Genomic DNA, 25,960 nt, shown 5'->3' on the forward strand with positions numbered 1-25,960 from the left:
GCCCTCCTGAGCATATTGTCATATGATATTATTTACATGAGACCAAACCTTTCTATGCATGGAAAATGTCGTGCCATCAAACACTTGGTATTCTCCGATAATTTAAATGAAACTGCAAAACAAGAGTTCGGCACATAACTCCGACCAAGAAAAAATTCACGTAACACTACATTAAAATAAGGAAAAAAGGGTCGGAAGAACTTCATGGATGCTCAATCTCGGAGGATCAAAAGGTGAAAAACAACAGTGTGTTTCTCATATATCTTATTAAGCAAATATGGCTTCCATTCCGAGACCACCTCAAAAAATGATATTAATGTATTAAACTGCAAAATGTTTTGGAAAGATGTTCTCAAGGCCTAAGTGCAAGAGACACTCCAAATCTGGGAATGTTATCCAAGGCTTTGGTATGGAACTCGCTGGATATAATCACAACTGATTTCTGCATAACCTCGTGCTGCAAAACAGTAGCTAGAGTGCCATGATTGTTGAGCTTCATTTTTACGAGTGTCATGTGGTCAAGGGCGTAAGATCCTCCCACGGTAAAAGTGTTCTCATTCGCCGACAATTTTCGGGTGAACTCAGCCACAGCAGCACCCTTCTTCAACTGATCTAAGTAGCGTATGCACGAGGTCTTTATGGTGTCCCCTTTGTCATCCCTGCACCGCGCAAGAAATGAGAAACTAATTTGTTCATAATTTTGAGAAATTTACAACAATCAAATTCGGTAAGAGCATTAAGGACTTACAAAATTATCGACAAACAGGATTCAGGTTGTGTCACAGTAATGCCAGCAGTATACTTCACTAGTTTTTTAGACGAGGTCTCATAGCCAGCTTCAACTCCCAAAGCAAAGGTGGGAGTACCAAGGGTGACTGAAAAATCGATCGGAGGGGATTGGTTAAGACCCACAGCAGAAGCAATAGATGCATGAGGGTGGAAGTACTGAAACTCCAGCTGCACTAGCACATGCAGTAGCAAGTTAGAGAACAAAGAAGGATACTTAAAACCTGCGTGAAGTATAAAAAAAATGTGGCAAGCAAACACCTTGCCAGAATCATAATTCGGAAATTTCAGATTGGCAATAGTCTTTGATGAGGGGATGATATCGGCAACAGTTAAATTTACTGAGATCTGCCAAAACAAAAAGTGGGATCAGAAATTATGGTTGAACAAGTACAGTTTGATCGAGAATTTGTAGGTATTCTTACATTCGATTCTGTATCAACTTTGACATCTGCAGAGGTATTCTTGTATATGTACTGGGCTGCGACATCACCAGATGTGTAGCCTCCTTTTTTCACAGTGGATGTTGTGAGGGCCTACATTGAGAACACAGAGGAAAAGTAGAAAGTGTTCATTTCATTTAGAAAGATACGTCAAATGACAGCAGAGAATATGATGAAAAATGAAGCCAGCTGACGTTTGAGGTAACTGCATACATACAATAGCAGAAATATATAAAAACAAGTAAAAGATCCCTTGATGCAGGGATGATATTTGCAGCATGTCATTTTCAAATGAACATTTATCGATTAGAGTGTCTTTAGTCTTTCTAAGAAATCCACTTTACACTGAGTACCAAAGGGAAAAAAAAAACAGATCTATCAACAAAATGTATAAAGAAATAAATGAAAGGAAAACCATCTACGCCTCTCGCCTTCGTTCTTCCCTCCAACCAAACAAAAAAATTAATAGAGAAAATGGAAAGGCATAAATGCCATGGAGAAAAATTGTGATAGGATACGGAATATAAATAAACATTGAAAATCTTAGCATTTGATGACAGAGAATGACCACAAGAAAGTGCACATGTTCGGTAAACAAGAGAGCAAAAAATTTATGATCAGAGTCAGTGACGAAAGTAAATTTGAAAATACGTTAGCCCTATTGCTGAAATACAACAAAAATCTTTTTGTTATTCACCTTAAGAAAAGGTATGATCACCAATAACAACATAATAACCAGACAGATACAGGAGCTTACGAATGCAGAAACACATTCCAAAAGTATGAAGAATCCAGCGAGTTAATCCATAATTAATAAGTTAAGAATACATTCATAACATACAATTTTTTTATGCACACAAAATTCATTGAAAATGAAGTACAATAACAAGCTGATGAAAAACTAGGATTGTCGATGGACAAAAAATATCAGTAACATCCAAATCAAAATGGCAAGACATTATAGTAAATGAAAATTCACGGACAAATGCGCTTATCAAAAACCATTTAAATCCAAAAAAATCAGAGAAGGAAATATGAAAAAAAATTAACCAAGCATTAAAAAAAATCACGTACAAACGCTGGCATACACAGACATATTATATTCGTGGACTGGGGGTAAAAGGTAATAATTCATACCACTCCGGATTCGCTGTACGTGGAAACAGAGAATTTGTGATCCGAAATATAGTCCTTGGTCAGCAGATCTGCACATAACGAGTAAGTACAACGTTAAATCTAACAAAGAGAGGAAAAACTTAAAAAATTAATGTTGGATCGGAGAAATCAAACCTTTGGCTTTCTTGCCGAAATCCGAGAACAAACCCGGTCCTTTGCTCATCTCTCCGCCCTAATTTTGTATTTTCTCTGTCGAATTCAGAGTACGAGAGCTCGAGACTGAAAGACAATGGGGATTTTGGGGGAATTTTTTTGTTGGTTTGGGAGACTGTTGGAGATATGTGGGTGGCTTGGAAAATGAGCAAAGGTACTATTTATATTATATTATTAAATTTGAGTTTTTAAAAATAATTATTTTAAAAAATATCAAAATATTTAATTTCATAATTATCTATTTTATTATTTTAAAAACTCTCTCAAATCATTTCATATTTTATATAAAAAAAATTTAAACAAAATTTTCTTTTTAACTCAAACAATTTTTTATTAATTGTTTAGTATTATTTGATCAAATTAAAAATAATAATAACATATCCATGTTTTATTTTATTTTATTTACTATTCCCCTCCATAATACTCTTATTTATATCACAAACTCTCTCAAGTCACTCTTATTATTTATGGTCTTTGGCGACAAGACTTTGGCCACTAGGCATTGAGATAATCTTTCCTCCTCGATACGGACGTCTTCTTCTTCCAGATTGACAACTTCATTCGCGTCTGATGGAGAAAGTTTCATGTTGTTCACCAATCTAGCAATTTCATTCGGATCCATCGTATTGTGATTCAAAGAGGCCAACGCATGAAACAAAATTGTTCATACGAAGCAAATCAAATACCGATTCGAACATGTAAAGTGCACCATTTCGATTTTTATTTTATTTGTTGATTTTAATTCGTATGTACCAAGCATTGTGACTGCACTTAGACAAAAACATGGAAAAGACAATATAGTGGCTATCGTAACATTCATGATTAATTCTTGTTATTTTAGGTATCAGTAATTTATAATTTTGATTAATTATGTAATAAACTGAAGATAATGTCACTAAAATATATATTCAATGCACGTGAATATCACTAATAAATAAGTAAATGATTATTGAGTATTACGATTTTTTTTTAAAGCAAAGGCTCAAAGCCAAATTGCTGAAGAAGTGAAGATCGGTACTATTTCCCTATTCCTTGTCCCACATGGAATAAATGATAAACAGCGGCACGAATCTGTTGTATAAAGGAACGAGCCCAAAGTAAAGTTAAATCAAGCAGCTGCGCAGTGAGCCCAAAGCGAACTATTCTTTCGCCTTTTACTAAAGAATACCGTGTGCTCGCTGCATACAAGCAGCATACTCTGATTTTTGGAGGGTCCTTGCCCATCTGGCAGAGGCCCCATCAATTCAAGTATCTGAATATTTTTTTTTACTGTAAAAAATAAAATGTACTTTAAATAAATATTGTAAGACAATAATTATAATTAAAATTTTTCTGTAGCTTATTACTGTGATTAAAATGATATGTTTATTATTCTGTTCTTCAGTATTATCATTATAACGGCAAAATCAATCTGCACGATAATAGATTAAGTATTTTAAATAAGTTAATGGTGACCTAATTATCACACACATCCCTGCTCGTTCTCCTGGCAAATCGCCACTTCTAATTTCTTCAGGCAACCAAAAAATTTGAGTGACCAGTTTGAATAGAAAATTATTTAAATTTCCCAGAAAAAAATTTGACAACTTATTTATTTTCTTTATTCGGAGAGCACTCTAATTTGTGAGACAAATAGCATTTTACACCTTTGTAAAAAGGAAAACTCACAAGCAAAGAACGAGCTAGTTACATTCATTCAGTTGATGCTTTCTTAGTTATAAACCAATTAGTATGATAAAATAACAGATTGTGGATCAACACAATAAATGAATTAACAAGATCTTGGACGAGAAAATACCCAACTTTTTCCCTCTCGCCTCACACCAAACACAAAAGGGAGGATGCTGAATCAATTCATAAGTGTTCATGTTGAAGTCTAAAAGCAAATGCTTGTGAATGGATCAGCCAATACCATCACACTCAACTTGTGAAACGCAATTAAATGTCTAAATAATCCGTACAATCATATTACAGAAGCAAGAATGATCAGAAACCCGGAATAATTCATTGGTATCTGGCACTTGGTCTCACTGAGCACGACTCCGGCTGCTTTCTGCATTCCTTATAGGGTAGAAATATGGATGAGCCTGCAAAAAATTACTATCTTAAATAAATAGATATTTGGAGAGGAGAGAAGTATTGTCTAATTTAGCGTGTGGAATAGGTACCAAATATATAATAAGCCAACGTGTAGCCTTTATCTATGAATAAAAAATAAACCTTTTTTTTCAATAAATTTCTCAGAAAATGAGACCACAAATCAGTAACACAACCCAATGATTTCACAATCGAATGGTTTTTAAATAGCATCGATCACATTTTCAGAAGCCAAAAAAACTATTTCCATGTGAAGGGAGTGGTGGTAGTTGGAGGAAGACTTTTACCATTGCTTCCTTTGCGGTAGGCCTTTCTTGATGATCATATCGTAACAGTTTGTCAACAAAATCAATAGCCTTAAAAGACGAAAGAGGAATCAAAGAAAATAATGTTTAGAAACACAGAAAAGTGAAATAGTACGAGTATTAGATTATTAATACTCAATAGAATATAATGCTTACATCGGGAACAGCCAAGTGTTGATTATCAGAGTTGATAAACTTCGTCCATGGCTTTCTGCTATGTCTAGATTGACAAAGCACAGAGATTCTCAACTTGAGATAATCATGCCTGTAAAGCGAACAAGTTTCAGGTTTATATAGCTACCTTCCGACAAGGGCAGCAAGATTCGGGTCCAATTCCAAGCGGTACTTATTCAAATATGCATTCAACTCATCTGTCCCCAACACCTGTCATCATATAAAAACTGCATAATTTTTGCCATGCCGATATCATGGTATATGACTCAGTTTATTGATAGACATGTGATCACAAACATTAATAGGAAGCAAAAGAAAACCAACATATGTTTCAAATATATACTTTAGCCACAAAGAGCAAGAAAGAGGTAAGTAGTCTGACATCATCTTAGCACACAAGAAACTCTAACATAACTTGGTAAAATTATTCATGAAGAACACCTGAGTGTGCGCACAATACAACAGGTATTTGATAAGAGGCATTTCCAGTACAAAAAATCAATATTATACCTTCGCAATCTTGACCAGTTGATCATAATTGTCGTGCCCATAAAAGAAAGGTTCCTTGCGAAATATCTGTAGACACATGCTATCACACTCAGTTTCATTTTCAGGGTAAACTTGGGGATATCTTGGAAAATCAAATGTTCAACCTCCTCATCACTGCCACCCATGGATGACATGCAAGCAGATAAAAATCTATCGAGTAGAGCCTTTTGGGAAAAATCATAAACTGAAATGCTTGCACAATTCTAAAATCTATCCAACCAAATGACACTAGAAGTGCAAATTAATTAGAGAGGTTCAACAATGAGTCATCAATCATGACTCGGAAAATTCATAAACAGAAATGCTCATACAATCACAATAAATAATTTTTTGCATGCCAATCTATGTTTCATAGATACGGGTATGGATATCTAATCGAATACGATATTCGATACGGCAAATTTCGAAAATATAAGATACGATATGGTTAGGATTCGACAATCTTTATATATANGAGAACTTGCAGAGATGAGAGCTGGGCAGAGATGAGAGCCGACTGCCGGGCAGAGATGATGAAGAGACGATAAGAGCCGAGCACTTCTGAGGAGTGAAAGACGATGAGAGGTTAGCATATACAAGGGTTGTGCTAATTTCAGCGCCTTCAGCTCCTGTTGCTCCTTCTGCAGCCGCCGGTTCCCGTCCGTTAGGGTCTCGCAGCACTTCTTCAAGAATTCACAGGCTTACATGAGAGCAGAGCAGAGATGACTCAGATGAGAGCCGGACAGAGATGAGCGCCGAGCAGAGATGATGAACAGACGATGAGAGCCGAGCACTTCAGAGGTAGTTCAACTATTAGAAATTTAGGGCATTAAAAGCCCAAATCCCAATTCATTTTTATTAATTATTTTCCAATCAGTCCTCATAAATTTCAATTTTTTTCAATTAACTCCTAAAACTTTTAAATATTTGCAATTTTTCTCAAACGTATATGTGTCGTATCAATGGGGTATCTGAGCCGTGTACAAAACGTATCCGACTGGTCAATCTCGATAAATTCAACGACACAAAATTTGCCGTATCCAACACACATATTTGCGTATATTGTATCCGTATCCGTGTCCGATATTTTAAAAAACAAAATTTAGGGTATCCATGCTACATAGATGCCAATGTTCAGGATTTTAAAATCATCCAACAGAATGGCACTTTAAGTGTAGCTTCATCAAAGAACAGGCCTATCAAATGATATGTCCAGGTCCATTTATAATCACATGTCCATAAAATTAATAAGACTCGTAAAAGTTCTAGCATGTAAAGCACAATTATTTTCCAGGGAGGGGAGCGAAAATAAATGCATACCATTCCTGCAAACATACAGCCAAGGCTCCATAAGTCCAAGGAGTAGTCATAGTCTTGCAAATCAACGAGGAGCTCAGGTCCCTTAAAATACCTAGAAAATGCAGTCCATAAAATAAAATAGATGAAGATCAGCCTACTAAGAAAAAATACAACCAAAATGTAGAGGATTAGGCTACAACGATAATAATATTTGTAAGCATCACTATCAGCTTCTGTAATAAATTAAAACACATACCACTTAACATATAGAACCAATTTTTAATATAAAAATCCAGTAGGTCAACAGTAACTACAGCAACACAGACACATAAACCATAAGGGATGTTAACATTAGGATGGAGGTTGAGACGGCAAACCTTGAAGCTACACGAACATTATACTCTTTCCCAGGATGATAGAATTCAGCTAGTCCCCAATCTATAAGACGAAGTTTGCGCTGCTCATGATCTATCATGACATTATGAGGCTTGACATCACGATGCATGATACCTTGAGAGTGGCAGTAATCTAAGGCCTGCACATGGTAAAGAATAAACAGAATCTTTGAAATCAAAATAAACAACAATAACAAATCATATTATGGAAGAGTAATAGAGTACCTTTTTTCTTTGTTGCGGGGTGGGGTGTTTAGTGATTCATCAAGAAAAATTAAAGAAAGCACGGTATTACACTATTACTATAGACAGTTAATAAATATGAGCAAGACTAGAAAAATAGAAGTCATGGAACAGATTACTGAAATTGAAGACAAATCCATCAAGTGATCTGTTATGTGACTCTTTGAGAACCCAGAATCATAACTCCAGAGCCACACTACCTATAAGCTGGTTTTACAACATGAGAATGCCAACAACAGCTAATTTACAATCATTACCTATCAGTGACATGTGCGCACTAATTTCTTCTCTAAGCAAATATTGTGACCTGATCACATAATTTTTTCACTATTAGTGGCTGTATAAAAATGAATCCAACAGAAAACCAGAGGAGCAAATTATAAACTAAATGTACGTTAATCTATTCTACTGATAACATGGACACCTGAGAATACGCTGACACAGTAAAGTAACATGTTTTTTTTTTTGAGGATTCAGGAATCCAATTATATTTCTATTACAATTTTTGCCCCTTCTTCTCCCTCAGAATCAAACTTTTCCTCGACATAATCGTTTGGGTCCTATGAGTAACCACAACGATACAAGTCAAATCCCAGATGAGAAAATATAAAAAGGCAAGCCCACTCTCCGTCGAAACAAATGAAATTATCGCGGATATAACTTGTTCAAAAATAGCCAAATCAACCCAATGTAAAGGATCAGAAAAACAAATGATAGGTCCATCTATGATTCACTCATGATATTAGTAAAGATGGAATTCGAGATGAACACATGAGACTTCATGGCTTCAAAACATGAGGAAGAAAACAAACTCACCTTTAATAGTTCGTATATGTAGTATCTAATATCGAAGTCTGAAAGTGTGGGATACAGCATTTTAAAGTCTGTATTGTTCACATATTCAAATATAAGACTTGGTGTCTTTGATTGCTGGTCTCTTACAATATCAAACAACTTTACAATATTAGGCCCACCACAAAGATTCTGTAATATTTTTATCTCCCTCTTGATCTGCACCAGTAAATATGATTGTAAGTCCTCCAATATATTCATCTCCATGCTCCAAAAGAAACATCAAACCCTTTCACAAAAACAAAAAAAAGTAAAAATGAAATATGGGTTGAAACATTATAAGAACAACCTGAGATTTTACAGATAACTATAGCCTGCGTAGAATAATTCTACAAAATCTCATTCATAAATCCAGGAACAAACACTTTTCTAAATTGAAGCAGAATGCCACAATCTTGGTGCACTTAAATCCATAAGAACCAAACATAACCATAACTCAGAACAGAAAGTCTAAGAAACAAACAGCAGACAGCTAAAAAAAAGTCGGACAGGTTTAGACATGGCATAAACTAAATAGGAAAGATATACTTCGATTCCTAGGTTCAAAAAGCCTCCAAGATAGGGTCCAAAACATTTACTAACCAAAAGTAAGAAGATAGCAAACTGACTTATATTTCTGCACAACCGTTGCTAAAACAAATGGAGTTCAGAAACACAAATTTCTTAATTGATAATCCCGAACCCCCCTTTCACATAAGGTTTGGCCACCAGTTTAGATCTTCATGCAATCCATTCACCGAAAACATAGGTGATGAAGGTACTACACTCTTTGATTTAATCAGAAGCATTTCATATATATGGTAAAAACAGGGATTCTGCAACACTAAACTCTATATAGTGAGAACTCAATAAATAATCCGCATCACAAAATTTGCCATTAACTTCAATGTATCCCTTCATTTATGGTATTCATTAAATTTAGACCTCAAGTATTAGCCGCAAAAAAACAACATAAAGTAGTTTTAAATAGAAAATAATTAAATTGAAATTAGACAAAATGCGCAAAGGTAAAAAAAAAAAAAACCTTTTTCTTCTTGACAGGTTTAAGGATCTTGATAACGCATTTCTCATTGTTGGTGGCATGTACACCCTCAAAAACCTCGCTATATTTCCCTCTCCCCACCTTTCTCGCCACCTCATAATCATCCTGTTCCCTATCAAGCCCAATCAATCAATCAAAATCCTAAAACATCGCAGAAAAAAAATCAATTCCAAGAACCAAAATCACGTAAAAATAATCCGTTACCCCCATTGAACAGTGAGGGACTCGTAATCCCAATACTCCTTAGGGCGGATGACATTGACGTCGGGGTAAACCCGCGCCTTGGATGGGACCCCAGGCCGGCGAATAGATTTTCCTATCTTCTGAGCCATGGTCTCAGGAACAGATATCCCGGAGCGTCGACTGATAGAGGACAACTGCTGCTTCTGGTTCTGCGGCCGCGATGATGGCTTTTCTTGTTGTTGCCGTTGTATACGAGAAATTGAGGTGAATTGGAAGGCGATGCGGCGGAATAGAGCGGCCGGCGTAGCGAAGAGGCGATGAATGGAAAAGGCCTCACGGCCGTTAAATGAAACAAGGGTTCCTATAAATATATAGTTATTTCAATTGCTAATAGGGACCCAATTGGAACCCTTTTTCTTTCCCCCAAATCAGAGACGAATACGACGTCATTTTTCGATAGGATAAGGTTGGGCCAATCGTGAGACTGGGCTTTTCCGAATATTTATCCCACACACGTTTGACAAAGTAATATATGTTTAGCCCGGAACATAGGAATGTGACCATATTTATTTTTTGCTATAGAGATTTACTTAAATCTAACCTAACTGAACAAATATCTTACATAATAAATGTGATTTACCCTTGCATGTAAGAAGATTTTGGAGATCACGTAAGTTTATACACTTAATCCTTAACCGAGGCCGATCATCACTGCTGCGGATTATTTTGAAAGCGAGTAACGAAAATAGTAGTGTTTGTAAATTATTAAAAAAATAGATTATGAATTTATCTGAATTCTCGAATAATATGATTGTTTTTATTTCATTTAAAAAGAAAATGGCGGGGTGGAATTTAAGAAAATATGGATTATTCAATCAAGACTCAACACATAAAATAAAATAATATAAAAAAAGAATATACTTGGTAACAGCAATAATGTTGCTTTTAATAAACTTCATATAAAAATAGAATAAATAATAATAATAATAATTTATAAGAAAAAATGGGATTTTTTTTATATACACCGGGGGTGGGGGAATATTTTGAAATTTTTTTTTATTCTTTTTATAGAATTTTGAAAATACATAAGGTTAGGTTTTTACTACCCTTATTTATGATGTATTAATGGCAGTAACGATTATTACTTAAATTTATATAATGTCTATTTACTGACAGTTAGATGACAGATATATTGTAGTAAATAACATCTACGTTCGTGGATGAGTGTTCCAGACTTATTGATGTAAAACGTCGTTCATATTAATCTATGTCCTTCAAATTCAAAGATTTCATTAAAGTTCTGTAAATTTAATGTAAACTTATAATGTTTCTCGTACATGAAGAAATGAAACGTCGACTCGGAGATCCCACGAGCCAGTTTGATGATGGCTTGACACGGGATCCTCGGAATATTTCACCCTACGTGTGGGGGCAGTGCCCCATGTGTAGATCCACGGTCCAGATTTAGCCACAAGTACTTGGGGTCCACTTTTTTTTTTTAACATCACAAATGTGGCTGAATCTGGACCATCCAAATCCTGTGGGGCAGTGCCCCCACAGGTAGAATGGAACGTTCCCGGGATCCTCTAGCGTAGAGCTTATTAATTAATTTTTTTATGTTGTCCGTGGGGTGAATAGGCAGAGGGTGTATGGTAATGGCTTGGTCGCAACTACAATTTATCCCCAGGCCATGACTCCAAAACCCAGGGGGCCATGTGGTGCTAGCTAGACCATTAGCTGCAGCTCAGGAGGAGGCACATGTTACGAGAGAGGAGGCAAGATTCCACGCAGCAGGAGGAGGAAGCCATGAGCAGGGCTGATGCGCGACGACTACGTACGGCTGTAGATCAGATTGCATTTGCTATGGCTGCGGCCACACAGAGGCACGATTGCGCACAGTCGGAGTGCGAGGCCATGAGGTCATGTATTTCGTAATTGGAGGAGACGGTTTGACTACTCGTTGCATTTGCTATATTGTGATATATCAACACTTTTGATGTTTCTTATGATCGTTTAGATTGGTCCATAATTAAGGTTATTTATTTATTTGGATATATTACATAACAATATCATATGGCAAGGAACGTAGCATAAAATATGCATATACATAATGATATTTATATATAATTATGTGTATATTAGACTGTATCTATTTAAATTAATTAAATATATATATTGAAATGTATATAGGAAAAAATTACAAATATGGCTGGTAGCGAACGTTTTTAAAAATCGTTTATATACCAGCGACAGTTTTTTAGAACCATAGTCATATTCAACAATGTTAGGTTAACCGTTGCTACTAAACCTTAGCTAATTTTAATGACGTTTAAGAAAAACCGTGGGAATATTTTGCCACGGTTTTTAATAATTGTTGCTAAAATAACGACGATTTATATAAACCGCCGTTAATATTAGCAATGGTTTTTCAAAACCATCGCAATGTGCGTGCGGCTGTGATCTTTTCAAAAATATATTTAAAATATTTTTTTTATTTCAAATACACTTTATAACCTAATTTACACGTAAAATGACCCTTATTTTCTCTTCAAAAGGAGCGATTATTAGTTAGCAAAGACCATTATCAAGGAAGCCAATGCATTATCAACTATAAACAACTAATTTTAGACAAAAAATGAGAATTTAAATTGTTGGAAATTTTAATAAAAATTTAAAGGTTGAATAAAAAATTGTGTCTCATGAATGTGGGAGTGTCTTTTGGCTCTCCACATTCTTGAGTTAATTGAAGAGTTTTGACTCTTCATATTCTTGAGTTAATGGGAAGATTAATTGAGTTAATTAATCTTCCATGACTCTTGGTGTGTATTTTGGGGCTTATAAATAGTGAGTTCATTTCCTCATTTCAAGTACATGAAATTTTCTCTCTTTCAAGCTCTCTCTTGCATTACATATTGTTATCTTTCCATTTGGCCTCTCGTAAAATCTCGGTGATAAAGTAAAGGTACGTTTTCAGTTCGTCGTAGTAGTGTCTCGTGCTAAGTCACTGCTGGTTGTTCCGTTGTATCCTGGGAAACAGACGTCCGCTGAAACCTCGAAGCACATACCGGAGAGGGCGAATCTGTTTTAAGGAAACTGTACATGCTACAGGCCTCGGTTTGGTTTTGTTTTCTTTTACATAATAGTCATACTGTAAACATCACACTTGTTTCGGTTATTACTTTATCTCTACAAGTTTGTTTTTACGCTACTGGTTTTAGCAATTTTTCTAACAATCTTAAAACAGATTACTCATTACGTGTTGTTTCAGATATGGCTACTGAAACCAGTGTGCAAAGGGAAACTGGTCATGTTGTCCCTCCTCAAGTTGTCCCTCATGGTACCCCACGTGCTGCTGCAGTTACTGTTCCAGCCAGTCACGGTGAAAAACCTGAGAAGTTCACTGGTGTGGACTTCAAAAGGTGGCAGCAGAAGATGCTGTTTTACTTGACGATGCTGAACCTGGCAAGATTCCTTACTGAGGAGGCTCCTAAACTCAACGAGGGTGAGGGAGATGTTGAATCTGTTAGTGCGGTTGAGGCATGGAATCATTCTGATCTCTTATGCCGAAACTATGTACTAAACGGATTGGCCGATTCGCTCTACAACGTGTTCTGCGAAAAGAAAACGGCTAAAGAACTGTGGGAATCTCTTGACAGAAAGTACAAACCCGAGGATGCGGGGGCGAAGAAATTGCTTGTTGGTCGTTTTTTGGACTTTAAAATGGTGGATTCAAAGCCGGTTATCAGCCAAGTTCAAGAACTCCAAGTGATTCTTCACGAGATTCACGGTGAGGGGATGACTTTGAGCGAATCATTCCAAGTGGCCGCTATTGTTGAGAAGCTACCACCAGCTTGGAAGGATTTCAAAAATTACTTTAAGCACAAGCGAAAGGAGATGAATGTTGAAGAGCTCATTGTTCGACTTAGTATCGAGGAAGACAATAAGAGCTCGGAAAGACGATTGTTTTCTCCTATTGCTGCTAAGGCAAATGTTGTCGAGCATGGTCAAAGCTCAAAAAAGAGAACATTTTCCTCTTCCAACAAAAGGTTGAACATGGGACCCAAGGGAGGCATTTCGAAGAAAAAGTTCTCCGGACAATGCTACAATGGTGATGGTATGGGTCACAAGGCATCTGAGTGTAAGAAGCCGAAGAGAAACCGAGAGGCGAATGTGGTAGAGAACATTGCTCATGAGGTTTCGAACATGAATCTCTGTGCTGTAATATCAGAGGTTAATCTGGTGGGTTCTAATCCAAGGGAGTGGTGGATCGACACTGGTGCCACTCGCCATGTTTGTCCGACAAGGAGATGTTTGCTACTCTTGAGGAATCTATGAATGGGGAAAAGTTATTCATGGGAAATTCCGCCACTTCGGAGATCAATGGTGAAGGGAAAGTTATCCTAAAGATGACATCTGGAAAAGAACTGACTTTGAACAATGTGCTGTTTGTGCCTGACATCCGCAAGAACTTGGTGTCAGGGTCGCTTCTTAACAAGCATGGTTTCCGCATTGTATTCGAGTCAGATAAGGTGGTTTTGTCGAAAAGTGGAATGTTTGTTGGCAAAGGGTATGTTTGTAATGGTTTATTCAAACTCAATGTGATGGCTATTAAGCCTGTGATGAATAAAGTTAATGCATTTGCTTACTTGCTTGAGTCTTCTTGTTTATGGCATGGTAGACTTGGCCACGTTAATTATGATACAATTCGTAGACTAATTAACATGAAAAGCATTCCTGCATTTCAAATTGATAAACAACACAAATGTGAAACCTGTGTTGAGGCAAAACTAAAGAGATCATCTTTTCGAACTATTGAAAGAAATAGTGAACCACTTGATATAATTCACAGTGATGTATGTGATTTAAAAGGTGTACAAACTCGTGGTGGAAATAAATATTTCATTACTTTTGTTGACGATAGCACAAAATTTTGTTATGTGTATCTCCTCAAAAGTAAGGATGAAGCTATTGACAAATTTGTCCAATATAAGAGTGAAGTTGAAAATCAACTTAGCAATAAAATTAAGGTGCTAAGAAGTGATCGTGGAGGTGAATATGAATCGCCATTTGCTGAGTTTTGTGCTCAACATGGTATCAAACACGAAAGAACTGCACCTTATTCTCCTCAGCAAAATGGCATTGCAGAGAGAAAGAATCGCACCCTGAAAGAAATGATGAATGCGTTGTTATTAAGTTCTGGTTTACCACAGAACATGTGGGGAGAAACTGTTTTAACAGCAAATTACCTTTTAAATAAGGTGCCCCGAAAGAAGCAAGATAAAAGTCCATATGAGTTATGGAAAGGTAGAAGTCCTTCCTACCAATACTTGCGAGTGTGTGGGTGTCTTGCCAAGGTAGCAGTACCCACACCAAAGAAAGTAAAGATAGGACCAAAAACTGTGGATTGCATTTTCATTGGATATGCTCAAAACAGTAGTGCGTATCGTTTTCTTGTACATGAATCTCAAATACCTGATATTCACAAGAATACGATAATGGAATCAAGAAATGCTTCGTTCTTTGAACACATGTTTCCATACAAATCTAAGGAAGAACCAAGTTCATCCAAAAGATTGTATGAGACAATTGATAAAGAACAAGAGCTTGATCAAGATATTGAACCTAGACGTAGTAAGAGAGCTAGGACAGAGAAATCCTTTGGTCCGGATTTCATCACTTTCATGATGGAAAGTGAACCTCAAAGCTTCAAGGAAGCAATAAGTTCATCTGAGGGACCTCTATGGAAAGAGGCTATCAATTCCGAAATGGAATCCATTTTACAAAACCATACGTGGGAATTAGTAAATCTTCCTCCGGGAAGCAAACCGCTAGGCTGTAAATGGGTTTTCAAAAGGAAAATGAAATCAGATGGAACCATAGATAAGTATAAAGCTAGATTGGTAATTAAAGGTTACCATCAACGTGAAGGGCTTGATTACTTTGACACATATTCTCCTGTATCGAGAATAACCTCTATTCGTGTGATACTTGCGATTGCCGCCTTACGGAATCTTGAAGTACACCAAATGGACGTAAAGACAGCTTTTCTAAATGGAGATTTAGAAGAGGAAATTTACATGGAACAACCTGAGGGATTTTCTGCGATTGGGCAAGAAAATAAGGTATGTAAATTGGTGAAGTCTCTGTATGGCTTAAAACAAGCACCAAAGCAATGGCACGAAAAATTTGATAAAGCCATGATAGAAAGTGGATTTAAATTCAGTGAATGTGACAAATGTGTATACATAAAGAACACTGAAGTTGGATATGTCATTTTATGTCTTTACGTGGATGACATACTTATCATTGGTAGTAATGATAAGATGATTAAATCCACAAAGAGGTTATTGAACTCAAGATTTGACATGAAAGATTTGGGCTTAGCCGACGTAATCCTTGGAATTAAAATTCATAGAACATCAGAAGGGCTAGTCCTAAGTCAGTCACATTATGTTGACAAAATACTTGAGAAATTCAATAATGATGACTCTGCATTGGCTAGAACCCCGATAGACACAAGTCAGCATCTATCAAAGAATCGAGGTGAGACTATGTCTCAATTAGAATACTCTCGAGTCATTGGAAGTCTGATGTACTTAATGAGTTGTACAAGACCAGACATAGCTTATGCAGTAAGCAAATTGAGTAGATTCACGAGTAATCCAGGAGTTGAACACTGGAAAGCAATTATCAGATTGCTAAGATACTTAAGGTACACTCGCGATCATGGGCTGCACTATACCAGATATCCTGCTGTTATTGAAGGATACAGTGATGCAAATTGGATATCTGATATGAAAGACTCAAAATCTACAAGTGGATTTGTATTCACTTTAGGAGGTGCAGCAATTGCGTGGAAATCTTCTAAACAAACTGTAATAGCCAGATCCACGATGGAATCTGAGTTTATAGCTCTTGACAAGTGTGGTGAAGAGGCTGAATGGCTGCGTCATTTTTTAGAAGATGTTCCAGGATGGGAAAAACCTGTGCCGGCTATATGCATACATTGTGATAGCCAATCTGCGATTGGAAGGGCACAAAATAATATGTATAATGGTAAGTCTAGGCATATACGTCGTAGACATAATACCATTAGACAACTACTCTCAACTGGAGTTATATCTGTTGACTATGTAAAGTCAAAGGATAATATAGCGGATCCGCTAACAAAAGGGTTAAACAGAGAGTTAGTTGCGAAAATGTCAAGGGGAATGGGGCTCAAGCCTATAGAATAAATTGGTGTGAAGGAAAACCCAACCTACGCTGACTGGAGATCCCAAGAACTAGGTTCAATGGGAAAACCTAATCGCACTGATTTGGTAGATCACTGTGGGGGTTATCCCTAGTCCGTTCCTATTATAAAACAGTGAATGTTGAGGATAAGCTTACGGCTTTTAATGATTCTGATAAGAAGCAATACAGAATCACCTATGTGAGAGAGAAGTGGGGCCGCTTCGAAGGAATTGCAGGGCTCAATTCTAGACCCTCTTGCAGAACCAGGCGTGTGTTCATGGCCAAAACGAACACAATCATGAGAACTGAATAGTATCAGGGAGAATCTTGTGTGAAGTATATCTTAATTTACATAAACGGCAGAACAGTTCAAGGACATCATAACTACTGGTCAGCTAGTAAAGCAAATATATTTCATGAGGGAAGGTTCAAAGGGTAACACCTACCTATCCTATGCAGGATTCAACTGTAGAACTTTGTCACCAAGATTTGTATCAATTTTCATTCATGTGGGGGATTGTTGGAAATTTTAATAAAAATTTAAAGGTTGAATAAAAAATTGTGTCTCATGAATGTGGGAGTGTCTTTTGGCTCTCCACATTCTTGAGTTAATTGAAGAGTTTTGACTCTTCATATTCTTGAGTTAATGGGAAGATTAATTGAGTTAATTAATCTTCCATGACTCTTGGTGTGCATTTTGGGGCTTATAAATAGTGGGTTCATTTCCTCATTTCAAGTACATGAAATTTTCTCTCTTTCAAGCTCTCTCTTGCATTACATATTGTTATCTTTCCATTTGGCCTCTCGTAAAATCTCGGTGATAAAGTAAAGGTACGTTTTCAGTTCGCCGTAGTAGTGTCTCGTGCTAAGTCACTGCTGGTTGTTCCGTTGTATCCTGGGAAACAGACGTCCGCTGAAACCTCGAAGCACATACCGGAGAGGGCGAATCTGTTTTAAGGAAACTGTACATGCTACAGGCCTCGGTTTGGTTTTGTTTTCTTTTACATAATAGTCATACTGTAAACATCACACTTGTTTCGGTTATTACTTTATCTCTACAAGTTTGTTTTTACGCTACTGGTTTTAGCAATTTTTCTAACATAAATGTCAAATCAAATAGTCCTCAATATTGGGACATGATTAAATAGAATGGCGTACACTTCCCGATATTTGCATTAAAGCATCGATATAAATCCTTGCTCTCTAAATGTTAGTATCTTAAGCACGTGATTATCTGTTCATTTCCAGCGTTGATGCTCTTCGTTTTGTGTATTTTGAGGAGTTAAATTAGCTCAAATTAAATAATTTTGGCATTTTCCCAAATTTTATTGTATGGTCGTGAATTTCCCTAAACAAAAAATTCCAAAATAATTAAGAATCCCCAATTTGTTTTTTCACACAAATATGTCCCCTTGCATTTGAATTCCTCAGAGTCATCGCTTTAGTACTAAATTAAAATTCAACTTCCTTGTCTTCACTTGATTCACCCTATATGCTTACTTCAAGATTCTTCTAATTAATATTCATTACATACTCATAAATTTAATTAAATCTCAATTCTTTATAAATTTGGACCATTTATATTAAGGACAAGATGGGACAACGAAGTGAGTCAAGGTTGATCTACTACGTCAGGACTTTTAATTTTCCTAAGGTAGCTAATATCAATTAGAGCCATAAAATAAAGTAATGGAATATATAATTTTGAATTTTAATATAATATTTACTCAAATTATTTTTAATCAAATTTTCTGTAATTATATATATCTCGAGAGCTACGTTCTATATCCTGTTCTTTTTAAATTTTAAATGAATTTAGAACAAATAGAAGATGCTGGAGATCGCATTAATAATATATAGAGCTGTTGTTTTGTCTTTTTAATACAATAAAACGTTTTCCCCCGATTTTTAGTTCTTTTTCGTTATAGTGTTGACATGATGATATCTATTATTAACATGATACTAGAAATTACTGATACGTCCAACGTCATGTCAGTACTCCATAAAAAAGAACTGAAAGTGATCTGTTATAAATGTACACACATGCATGGGATTAAGGGTTTTGGGCTAGTCCCATTGATCGAATATTTGTCTATTTTCGAGGTAGGGGTGGAAGAGGAGGCAACAACATATTTAATCTAAAACTTACGTATCAGTAGATAAATAAAATAGAACAAAAGATTAAAAAGATAAAGGCAAAAGTGTCACATGTGGAGGTGCGATAAGATCCAAACAGAGAATGATAAAAAAGGATCGCATATGGACCCGTTTGATATGATCCATATATGGAGTGTGATCTTCACATGTTACTCCACATTTGCAATTCTCTTCCGTCGCTTACATGCCAGGTTTCTTTCCTTTGTCTGGTGGATATCACTGGATAAGTTTTTTATGCACATTTTTGGATATTTGTACTTGGTTGTGTTGCTGCTAGCTAGTGGACTGGATATACACATGCACAGAGTTTTTTCTGCCACAATCAAATTTAAATATGCACCTGTAAAACTTAAAAATATATATATAATAAAGACAAATAATCAGTTTTGATATGTAGTTCACCCACCGTGTCTACAAATGCGATGTCACTCATCTATTGGTTCACCACAGTATATAATCCACCCATGAGGTGATTATATATATACACTTCCTGCAAGTGGGGATTACTTGTCAATATTAAAAGGAGTATGAAATTAATCCTGAATCAGAGGCTCGTCCTCATGAATTGTTAAATTGACACGGAAAAAGACCTTTCCTTGCACTGATGTTGATTGCATGCAGCACAAATATTTGGCTGCGTATTGAGTCATCCGAGGGTCCCTCGATTGTGAAAACCTAACATGCAACTATTCCCCGCCTATTTAATTTTACTTCCTCACTCTCATTGTTCTTGGAGATACAACATTTCTACACTATTTAATTACGTATTATGTCACCTTTAGGGTTCACATGCTTATCTATTGTCTCAAAGTCTGTAAAATAGGTCATAAACTTTAGTTTGTGTGGCAACTAGCCAAACAAATAAAAATTTTGTGAGATTCTTTTTATTTTCTTTATATCAATATGTGTGTATAGTTTACTCTTCGGATAAATCATCCCATGAGTAGCGTAAACCCGTGGACATACATTTGAATCTCACATATATTTTTCATGTCTTTCGTGTATCTAATCTTATTTTTTTTACTAACAGATAGTACATGTTGGTGTATCATATACTTTACCATGACAAACCAAAAGAGCGCACACAAATATACACACATATAGGCCCCCACATATATGTATTTATATAATTTTGATATAAAGTCAACCAATCATGTTCAACTCTATGTCCACCACTGAGATATCACTCACCTATTGAGCATGGTGAAGCATATCGAAATTATACATCCACTATGTTAGTTGTGGACACGATTGGTTTCGTAACGTAATTTCGTCGAGTCTTCTAATATCAACTCTCGTAAAAAAAAATCTTTGGGTCCTCCCCTCGATAATTTCATCTACGTTTAAATATTTCTGACATTTGATTCAAAATAATTGTATGAAATCAAATAAACAAGTCCATAGAAATAAACAAAAATAATAGCCACATCAAAAGGGTATAAATAATGTTGCGGTGCTGAGTGTTTATTAACAGTTTGTCCCCACTTCACCCAAAGAATATGTATGGCACAAATATAGAGGAATTCTTGAAGTCGGTGTAGTTAGCAGCGGAATTTTTCTATTATAATGATTTGTAACCCTCAACAAAAATGATTTGTGCATCATGAGTCTATACACATAGCTCGTGAGTAAGCCAAAGCTTTACTGCGTCCAGCCTACACTGTTACGTGACAAATTACAAATCCCATATGTTGACAAATACTGATGCCTGGCCGGCCACCTCACATGTTACCAAAACCTACGCTTAGTGGAATTAATCTTGCCTCCTAAAATCAAAATTTCATCCAAGCTGCAGCCAAATGACTTTGAATCCATTAATTTCAAATTCAAGAATTTCATGAAACCACAACCTGAAGTTAACAAAGATATAAAGAGGGTAATTGATTTTGGAGATGTCTAATTACTGTTTTTATTTGTAATTCTTATTTTTAAAATAATAATAATTTCAATAAAAGTTACTGATAATTAAATAGGTACTTGATTATTTTTTATTTAATATTTTCACACACATAATGCATGTATTAATGACCAACATAAATATTCAAAATATCAAAAGAAACAAAACCCAACTTATAAGAACATGCTGTATGTTGATAATGACTTGATCTAGACCATAAATGTAAGTATTTAATTCTAATAATCAGAAAAAACAAAATTTATATTTTAAAAAGGTCGTCTTTTCTTGTTCGCTCCTCCTTTCTCCGTCGCGCAGCCACCAAGCCACCCCTTCTCCTCTATATTACATCATTTTCTAAGTTCAGTCTTTCCCTTTCATCTGGTTTTTATGAACGTACGTACTAGCTTTGAAAGAAAGTCCCCTCTTTTATTTTTTGAATCAGTCACTATATGGTGAAAAAGTCGGCTAAAAGGAGTTTATTTTTCCTAAACTTACTTTAAACTAAGATTTTCTAGGACACGAGAGATCTTCAATTTCCCTTCAACAGATCCCTTTGAACCCACAGAAGGAAATAATTTTAACCCCTTTTTGGAAAAGTTGAGCAGTCGATTTCCAACTGATTCATTTGCAGAATTTTCCTTCAACATAAGACATAATATATGGATCGTTTAGCAATTCCCAATTGTCATGTACCACTTCCGGTATAGTCCCTTTCTCTCTTTCTGTCCCCCTTTCGGTTTTCTGAATTTTCTTCTTGTTCCTCAAAATTCTTTTTCATCGTATATATAAATATTCTTTCTTTTCCTGTCATAACAATTATTTGCTGGTTTTAATTTATCCCCAATGGTGCAATTCACTGAAACATTACCCCCATTGAATCAAATTCGTCCATTTCCATCTCTTCCAATGAACAAGAACCAGCTTTTCGGGGCCCGGCCCTGGCCAGGATTCCCGACGCCGAAATCCGTGGGAAATTTCGGGGATGCGAATTGCATGGAACAGTTGCTGATTCACTGCGCAAACGCCCTGGAAAACAATGACGCGACTCTTGCTCAACAAATCTTGTGGGTTCTCAACAATATTGCTCCTCCGGACGGGGACTCGAATCAGCGGCTGACTTGCGGTTTCCTCCGAGCCCTCATCGCTCGCGCCGCCAAGATTGGAACCTGCAAATTGCTCACCGCCGTGGCTAATGTCCAAGCAAATGATCTGGCCATGAACAATCATAAATTCTCTATCATCGAGCTCGCGGGATTCGTGGACTTGACTCCGTGGCACAGGTTCGGTTTTACGGCCGCTAATGCGGCGGTTCTGGAAGCTGTCGAAGGTTACTCTGTGGTTCACATAGTTGACTTGAGTTTAACACATTGCATGCAAATTCCTACCCTTATTGATTCCATGTCCACGCGGCTCGACCCACCTCCGCTGATCAAGCTTACGGTAGCCGGTACCATGGAAGATTTCCCTCCAATGTTAGATCTCTCATACGAGGAACTAGGCCTGAAATTAATTAATTTCGCAAGATCCCGCAATATCATAATGGACTTTAGAGTCATTCCTTCGAGTTCTAAAAATGGGTTCTCTTCTTTGATCGAGGAACTCAAACTGCAACATTTTGTACGTGCCCAAAATGGCGAGGCACTAGTGATAAATTGTCACATGATGCTTCACTACATCCCAGAAGAAACCCTATCAAATATTCCGAATCCACCTCAAATTTCGATCCGAACCTCGTCCAGGCTGTCACTTCGAACCATGTTTCTCGAGTCCATACGTGGTTTGGAGCCGACAATAGTCATATTAGTTGACGAAGATGCAGATTTCACATCAAGCAGCCTAGTGTACAGATTAAGATCAGCTTACAATTATCTATGGATACCCTATGATACAATGGACACTTTTCTTCCGCGGGGAAGCAAGCAGAGACAGTGGTATGAAGCGGACATTTGTTGGAAAATAGAGAACGTGATTTCGAACGAGGGACCTCAGAGAGTTGAGAGGCTCGAACCAAAGAGCAGATGGGTGCAAAGAATGCACGATGCTAGTTTTCGAGGTGTAGGATTCAGCGAAGATGCGATTTTAGAGGTGAAGAGTATGTTGGACGAGCATGCGGCTGGTTGGGGTGTAAAGAAAGAAGAAGAAGATGTCGTGCTTACATGGAAAGGACACAATGTAGTTTTCGCTACTGCTTGGTTGCCTGTAATTTGATGGTGTCCATCGTATTGTTTGGGGAATTTTATTACAATATTTTCTTCCTAGATCAAGATCTTGATTGTGATTCTTAGTCGTGGATAGAAAATCATTCGAACTAGTACCATGCTTCATAGTTACGATCTCCCCGTAGGGCCCGAAAAGCTCCAGCGTCAGCATTATATTCGAGCCGAGTTAATTTGGTTGTGGCGATTGAGACAAAGTAGGCCTCAAGCTTATCCACATGCACAAAGCTTGAGTCATGATTTAATTTTTCTATTATTTAAGTTACAATTTCTATCTAAAACTTTTCATGAATTATATATTTAATTTAGCGTCTTATTTAAAATAAGAAAGAACATTTCCATGAAAATTCTAAAATTTGATATTGAAATTTGCTCATTTCAACTTTTTAGTCATGTAGTCTAAGTTGCATTTTTCATTTAGTAAGTTGGTCTTTATTTTCACTTTTAGTTATTTCATAAAAGTAATGACATGACGCTGAAAAATAATATTATAACATTAATTGTGTACGATAAAAAATGGTTTGAGTCACAAATGATTTTTTCGTTAATTCACCATGCATAAACTATAGTGCGGGTGAGTTATTCATATTTGTCGCAAATGACTTCTTCCAAAAACAAAAACACAACATAATGTTGCTGAAATCTGATATGGTAGCTGGGAGGTCGGATTTTTACTTGGGGAGCTCGGATCGGACCTTCGAAATCTGGAAGCACAAACAAGAACGTTAGAAGGGGGCCAGAAGGTTGTTCCGACGTAGCCCCTCCGATTCTCAAGTCAGAGAATAGAAAACAGAGAGAATACTATGTGTGTAGAGTGAGTGAGTATATGAATGAATAAACAATGAATGAAACTTGATATTTATAGGAGAAGAATAAAGTCCTAATTTGGTAGGTCTAGATTCTCAGAATCTTGGACGATATTAGAATAAATCTTCACGGGCTTTACCTTTTTGGGCTTTATAGCTACCCGTTAATGTCTGAGTGGGAGCTCTCCTAGGCAAGAGCCTGTATATAGTTTGGACCTTGTGGGAGCTTGGCAGAGACATTCCCAATCGATACGTCATTATAATCTGGGAGGTCGGCTCGATTCGTGATGGGAGTTCGGCCACCTCTTTCTGATTGGCGAGATTATGGGAGTTGGGAGGTCGGCCTAAATGACCCCTCGGATGACCTCCCACTAGCTTAGTATGAATGAGGTGACCTTCCGACGGGCTCGGTCATGAAGATGACTTTCCTAGACTTACTGAGTACTGGGCCCCAATCCACTTGGGCTATCGAGAGTGAACCGAACCCATCTCCGGTCCGGGGGTTTCACAACATTTAAAGTATTAAAGTATTATGAGCTATAAAAACGTTTTACATATAACGATAGTTATTCAAAGAGGAAAAGATTGATCACAATATCTTGAAATAAAAAGGATGAGTTATCTTTTTCTCTCGAAATATCTCGAATCTTGTGTTTCACATTGGTATTTTATTTCGTATGCTTACGTAGATGAATGAGAAACTTATGTCAAACAAATTTGTAATTTTATTTCTAACAGAATACTATCAATATAAGTATTCTATTATGATTAGTTAAAGCTTCCACAACCGAAGCGAATATTTCCGTTCCTTCCGGTATTGACTTTGACCCGACTCGACTTAGTTATAGCCTCAACAAAAGAATTGTTGAAAGTGACTGGCCTTTTGTCCCTAGTATTCACGGTGAGCCTGGACCTTCGATCCCTGAACAAAACCTGGGCCGATGTGAACAGGCCCTTTCCATTTTGAAGGTTTATGAAGTTGACATCTTGAATAACTAGTGAATTATATCTCTACTATGAGCCCGTTTGGTATAAGAAGCTACAATTAAAAAAGTGTTTTTTTTTTTAAAAAAAAAGTGCTTTTTTAATTTTTAACTTGTTTGGGTAGGCTTTTAGTGCTTAAAAAAGCACTTATCTAAGTTGAAATTAGAGCTTTTTTAAAAGCCCTATTTTAGAACTTTTTTCACTAGCTTTTTTAATAACCTAAAAAACAACATCCACAAGTAGCCTCCTCTCAATCTTTTCTCCATTCTTCTACAAGGTACAATTTTTTTTTTCCGTTGAGGTTTTTGTTCGTTCATTTTTTTCTGCTTTCTTTTTGCTGCAGAATCTACACTCCCTATTCATTTACGTCTGTATTACGTATTATGAATTAGATAATTATGTTACAATTCGGTCAATGATCCGATAAATCCAGGAAGTCAAGAAGGGGATACGACATTTCCGTTGATTCTATTACAAATACACATATCTCTAAGAAAAAAATGGTTTTGTTATCCTTGTGTGGTGTTACGAATTATGTTTTGAAATATATTGTTAAAGAAAAATGTAGGACATCGTGGTTATCAGGGTCTCAATGGGTGGCAGAGATATTGAATGGTAATGAGACACGATGCTTTGAAATGTTTAGAATGAGGAAACATGTTTTTTATAAACTATGTGACGATCTACTCCAAAAATATAGCTTACAGCCAACAAAAGGAGTTGATATCTATGAAAAGGTGGGATTATTTTTGTACATGATAGGTCAACCTGCTTCAGTTAGAAATGTTCAAGAGCGTTTTCAACACTCGGGGGAAACTATTTCAAGACAGCTTCACAGCGTTTTAGAGTCCATATGGAAGTTGTCGAGAGATATCATCAAACCTATCGATCTTAATTTTACAGATGTCCCTGAATATATTAAGAATGACAAAAGATATTGGCCTTATTTTAAAGTTTGTATAGGGGCTATTGATGGCACACATATATGCAT

At 36.5% G+C, this 25,960-nt stretch overlaps 3 protein-coding genes and 1 non-coding gene across 6 annotated transcripts; 2 read left to right on the forward strand and 2 right to left on the reverse strand.

The window, feature by feature from the left end:
* Positions 1-66: 66 nt before the first annotated feature.
* LOC140958251 (mitochondrial outer membrane protein porin 2-like) lies at positions 67-2,713 on the reverse strand. The gene is made up of 6 exons (XM_073415635.1): positions 2,520-2,713; positions 2,367-2,434; positions 1,212-1,322; positions 1,048-1,134; positions 749-957; positions 67-659 (listed from the first exon to the last, which is right to left on the reverse strand). Exons 1-6 carry the CDS (start codon positions 2,566-2,568, stop codon positions 353-355), a joined length of 831 nt encoding a protein of 276 aa, XP_073271736.1. The 5' UTR covers positions 2,569-2,713; the 3' UTR covers positions 67-352.
* A 959-nt stretch (positions 2,714-3,672) lies between these two features.
* On the forward strand, positions 3,673-3,792 carry LOC140960608 (U5 spliceosomal RNA). The gene has a single exon (XR_012172210.1). It is a non-coding gene; the product is annotated as a U5 spliceosomal RNA (small nuclear RNA).
* Positions 3,793-4,290: 498 nt separating this feature from the next.
* LOC140958915 (casein kinase II subunit alpha-4, chloroplastic) lies at positions 4,291-10,077 on the reverse strand. Of its 3 annotated transcripts, XM_073416511.1 has the most exons (11): positions 9,698-10,077; positions 9,476-9,605; positions 8,574-8,610; positions 8,416-8,483; positions 7,339-7,496; positions 6,983-7,073; positions 5,645-5,710; positions 5,262-5,344; positions 5,117-5,180; positions 4,943-5,011; positions 4,291-4,645 (listed from the first exon to the last, which is right to left on the reverse strand). In XM_073416511.1, the coding sequence occupies exons 1-11, from the start codon at positions 9,823-9,825 to the stop codon at positions 4,586-4,588; spliced, it is 954 nt and encodes a 317-aa protein (XP_073272612.1). In that variant the 5' UTR covers positions 9,826-10,077; the 3' UTR covers positions 4,291-4,585. The 3 variants fall into 3 exon arrangements, with proteins under 3 accessions (XP_073272612.1, XP_073272611.1, XP_073272613.1); XM_073416510.1 differs by having other exon boundaries at positions 8,416-8,610; positions 9,698-10,075; XM_073416512.1 differs by lacking the exons at positions 8,416-8,483; positions 8,574-8,610.
* Positions 10,078-21,315: 11,238 nt separating this feature from the next.
* LOC140960088 (scarecrow-like protein 32) lies at positions 21,316-23,406 on the forward strand. Its single transcript, XM_073418220.1, has one exon. It carries the CDS (start codon positions 21,807-21,809, stop codon positions 23,169-23,171), a length of 1,365 nt encoding a protein of 454 aa, XP_073274321.1. The 5' UTR covers positions 21,316-21,806; the 3' UTR covers positions 23,172-23,406.
* The last annotated feature ends 2,554 nt before the right edge of the window (positions 23,407-25,960 follow it).

This window comes from Primulina huaijiensis, chromosome 15 (genome assembly GCF_012295235.1).
Source record: "Primulina huaijiensis isolate GDHJ02 chromosome 15, ASM1229523v2, whole genome shotgun sequence".
NCBI classification, from domain to species: Eukaryota; Viridiplantae; Streptophyta; class Magnoliopsida; order Lamiales; family Gesneriaceae; genus Primulina; species Primulina huaijiensis.

Excerpts from the sequence above, each read along its gene's own strand:
- LOC140958251 (XM_073415635.1), bottom strand. The coding sequence starts at position 2,568 with ATGAGCAAAGGACCGGGTTTGTTCTCGGATTTCGGCAAGAAAGCCAAA. Across the intron at positions 1,135-1,211 it reads AAGTTGATACAGAATCGAAT|ATCTCAGTAAATTTAACTGT; the intron begins GTAAGAATACCT and ends TTGTTTTGGCAG. Across the intron at positions 660-748 it reads TCCTGTTTGTCGATAATTTT|GGATGACAAAGGGGACACCA; the intron begins GTAAGTCCTTAA and ends TGCGCGGTGCAG.
- LOC140958915 (XM_073416510.1), bottom strand. The coding sequence starts at position 9,825 with ATGGCTCAGAAGATAGGAAAATCTATTCGCCGGCCTGGGGTCCCATCC. Across the intron at positions 7,497-8,415 it reads ACATATACGAACTATTAAAG|GCCTTAGATTACTGCCACTC; the intron begins GTGAGTTTGTTT and ends TACCATGTGCAG. Across the intron at positions 5,012-5,116 it reads AACACTTGGCTGTTCCCGAT|GCTATTGATTTTGTTGACAA; the intron begins GTAAGCATTATA and ends TCGTCTTTTAAG.
- LOC140960088 (XM_073418220.1), top strand. The coding sequence starts at position 21,807 with ATGGTGCAATTCACTGAAACATTACCCCCATTGAATCAAATTCGTCCA.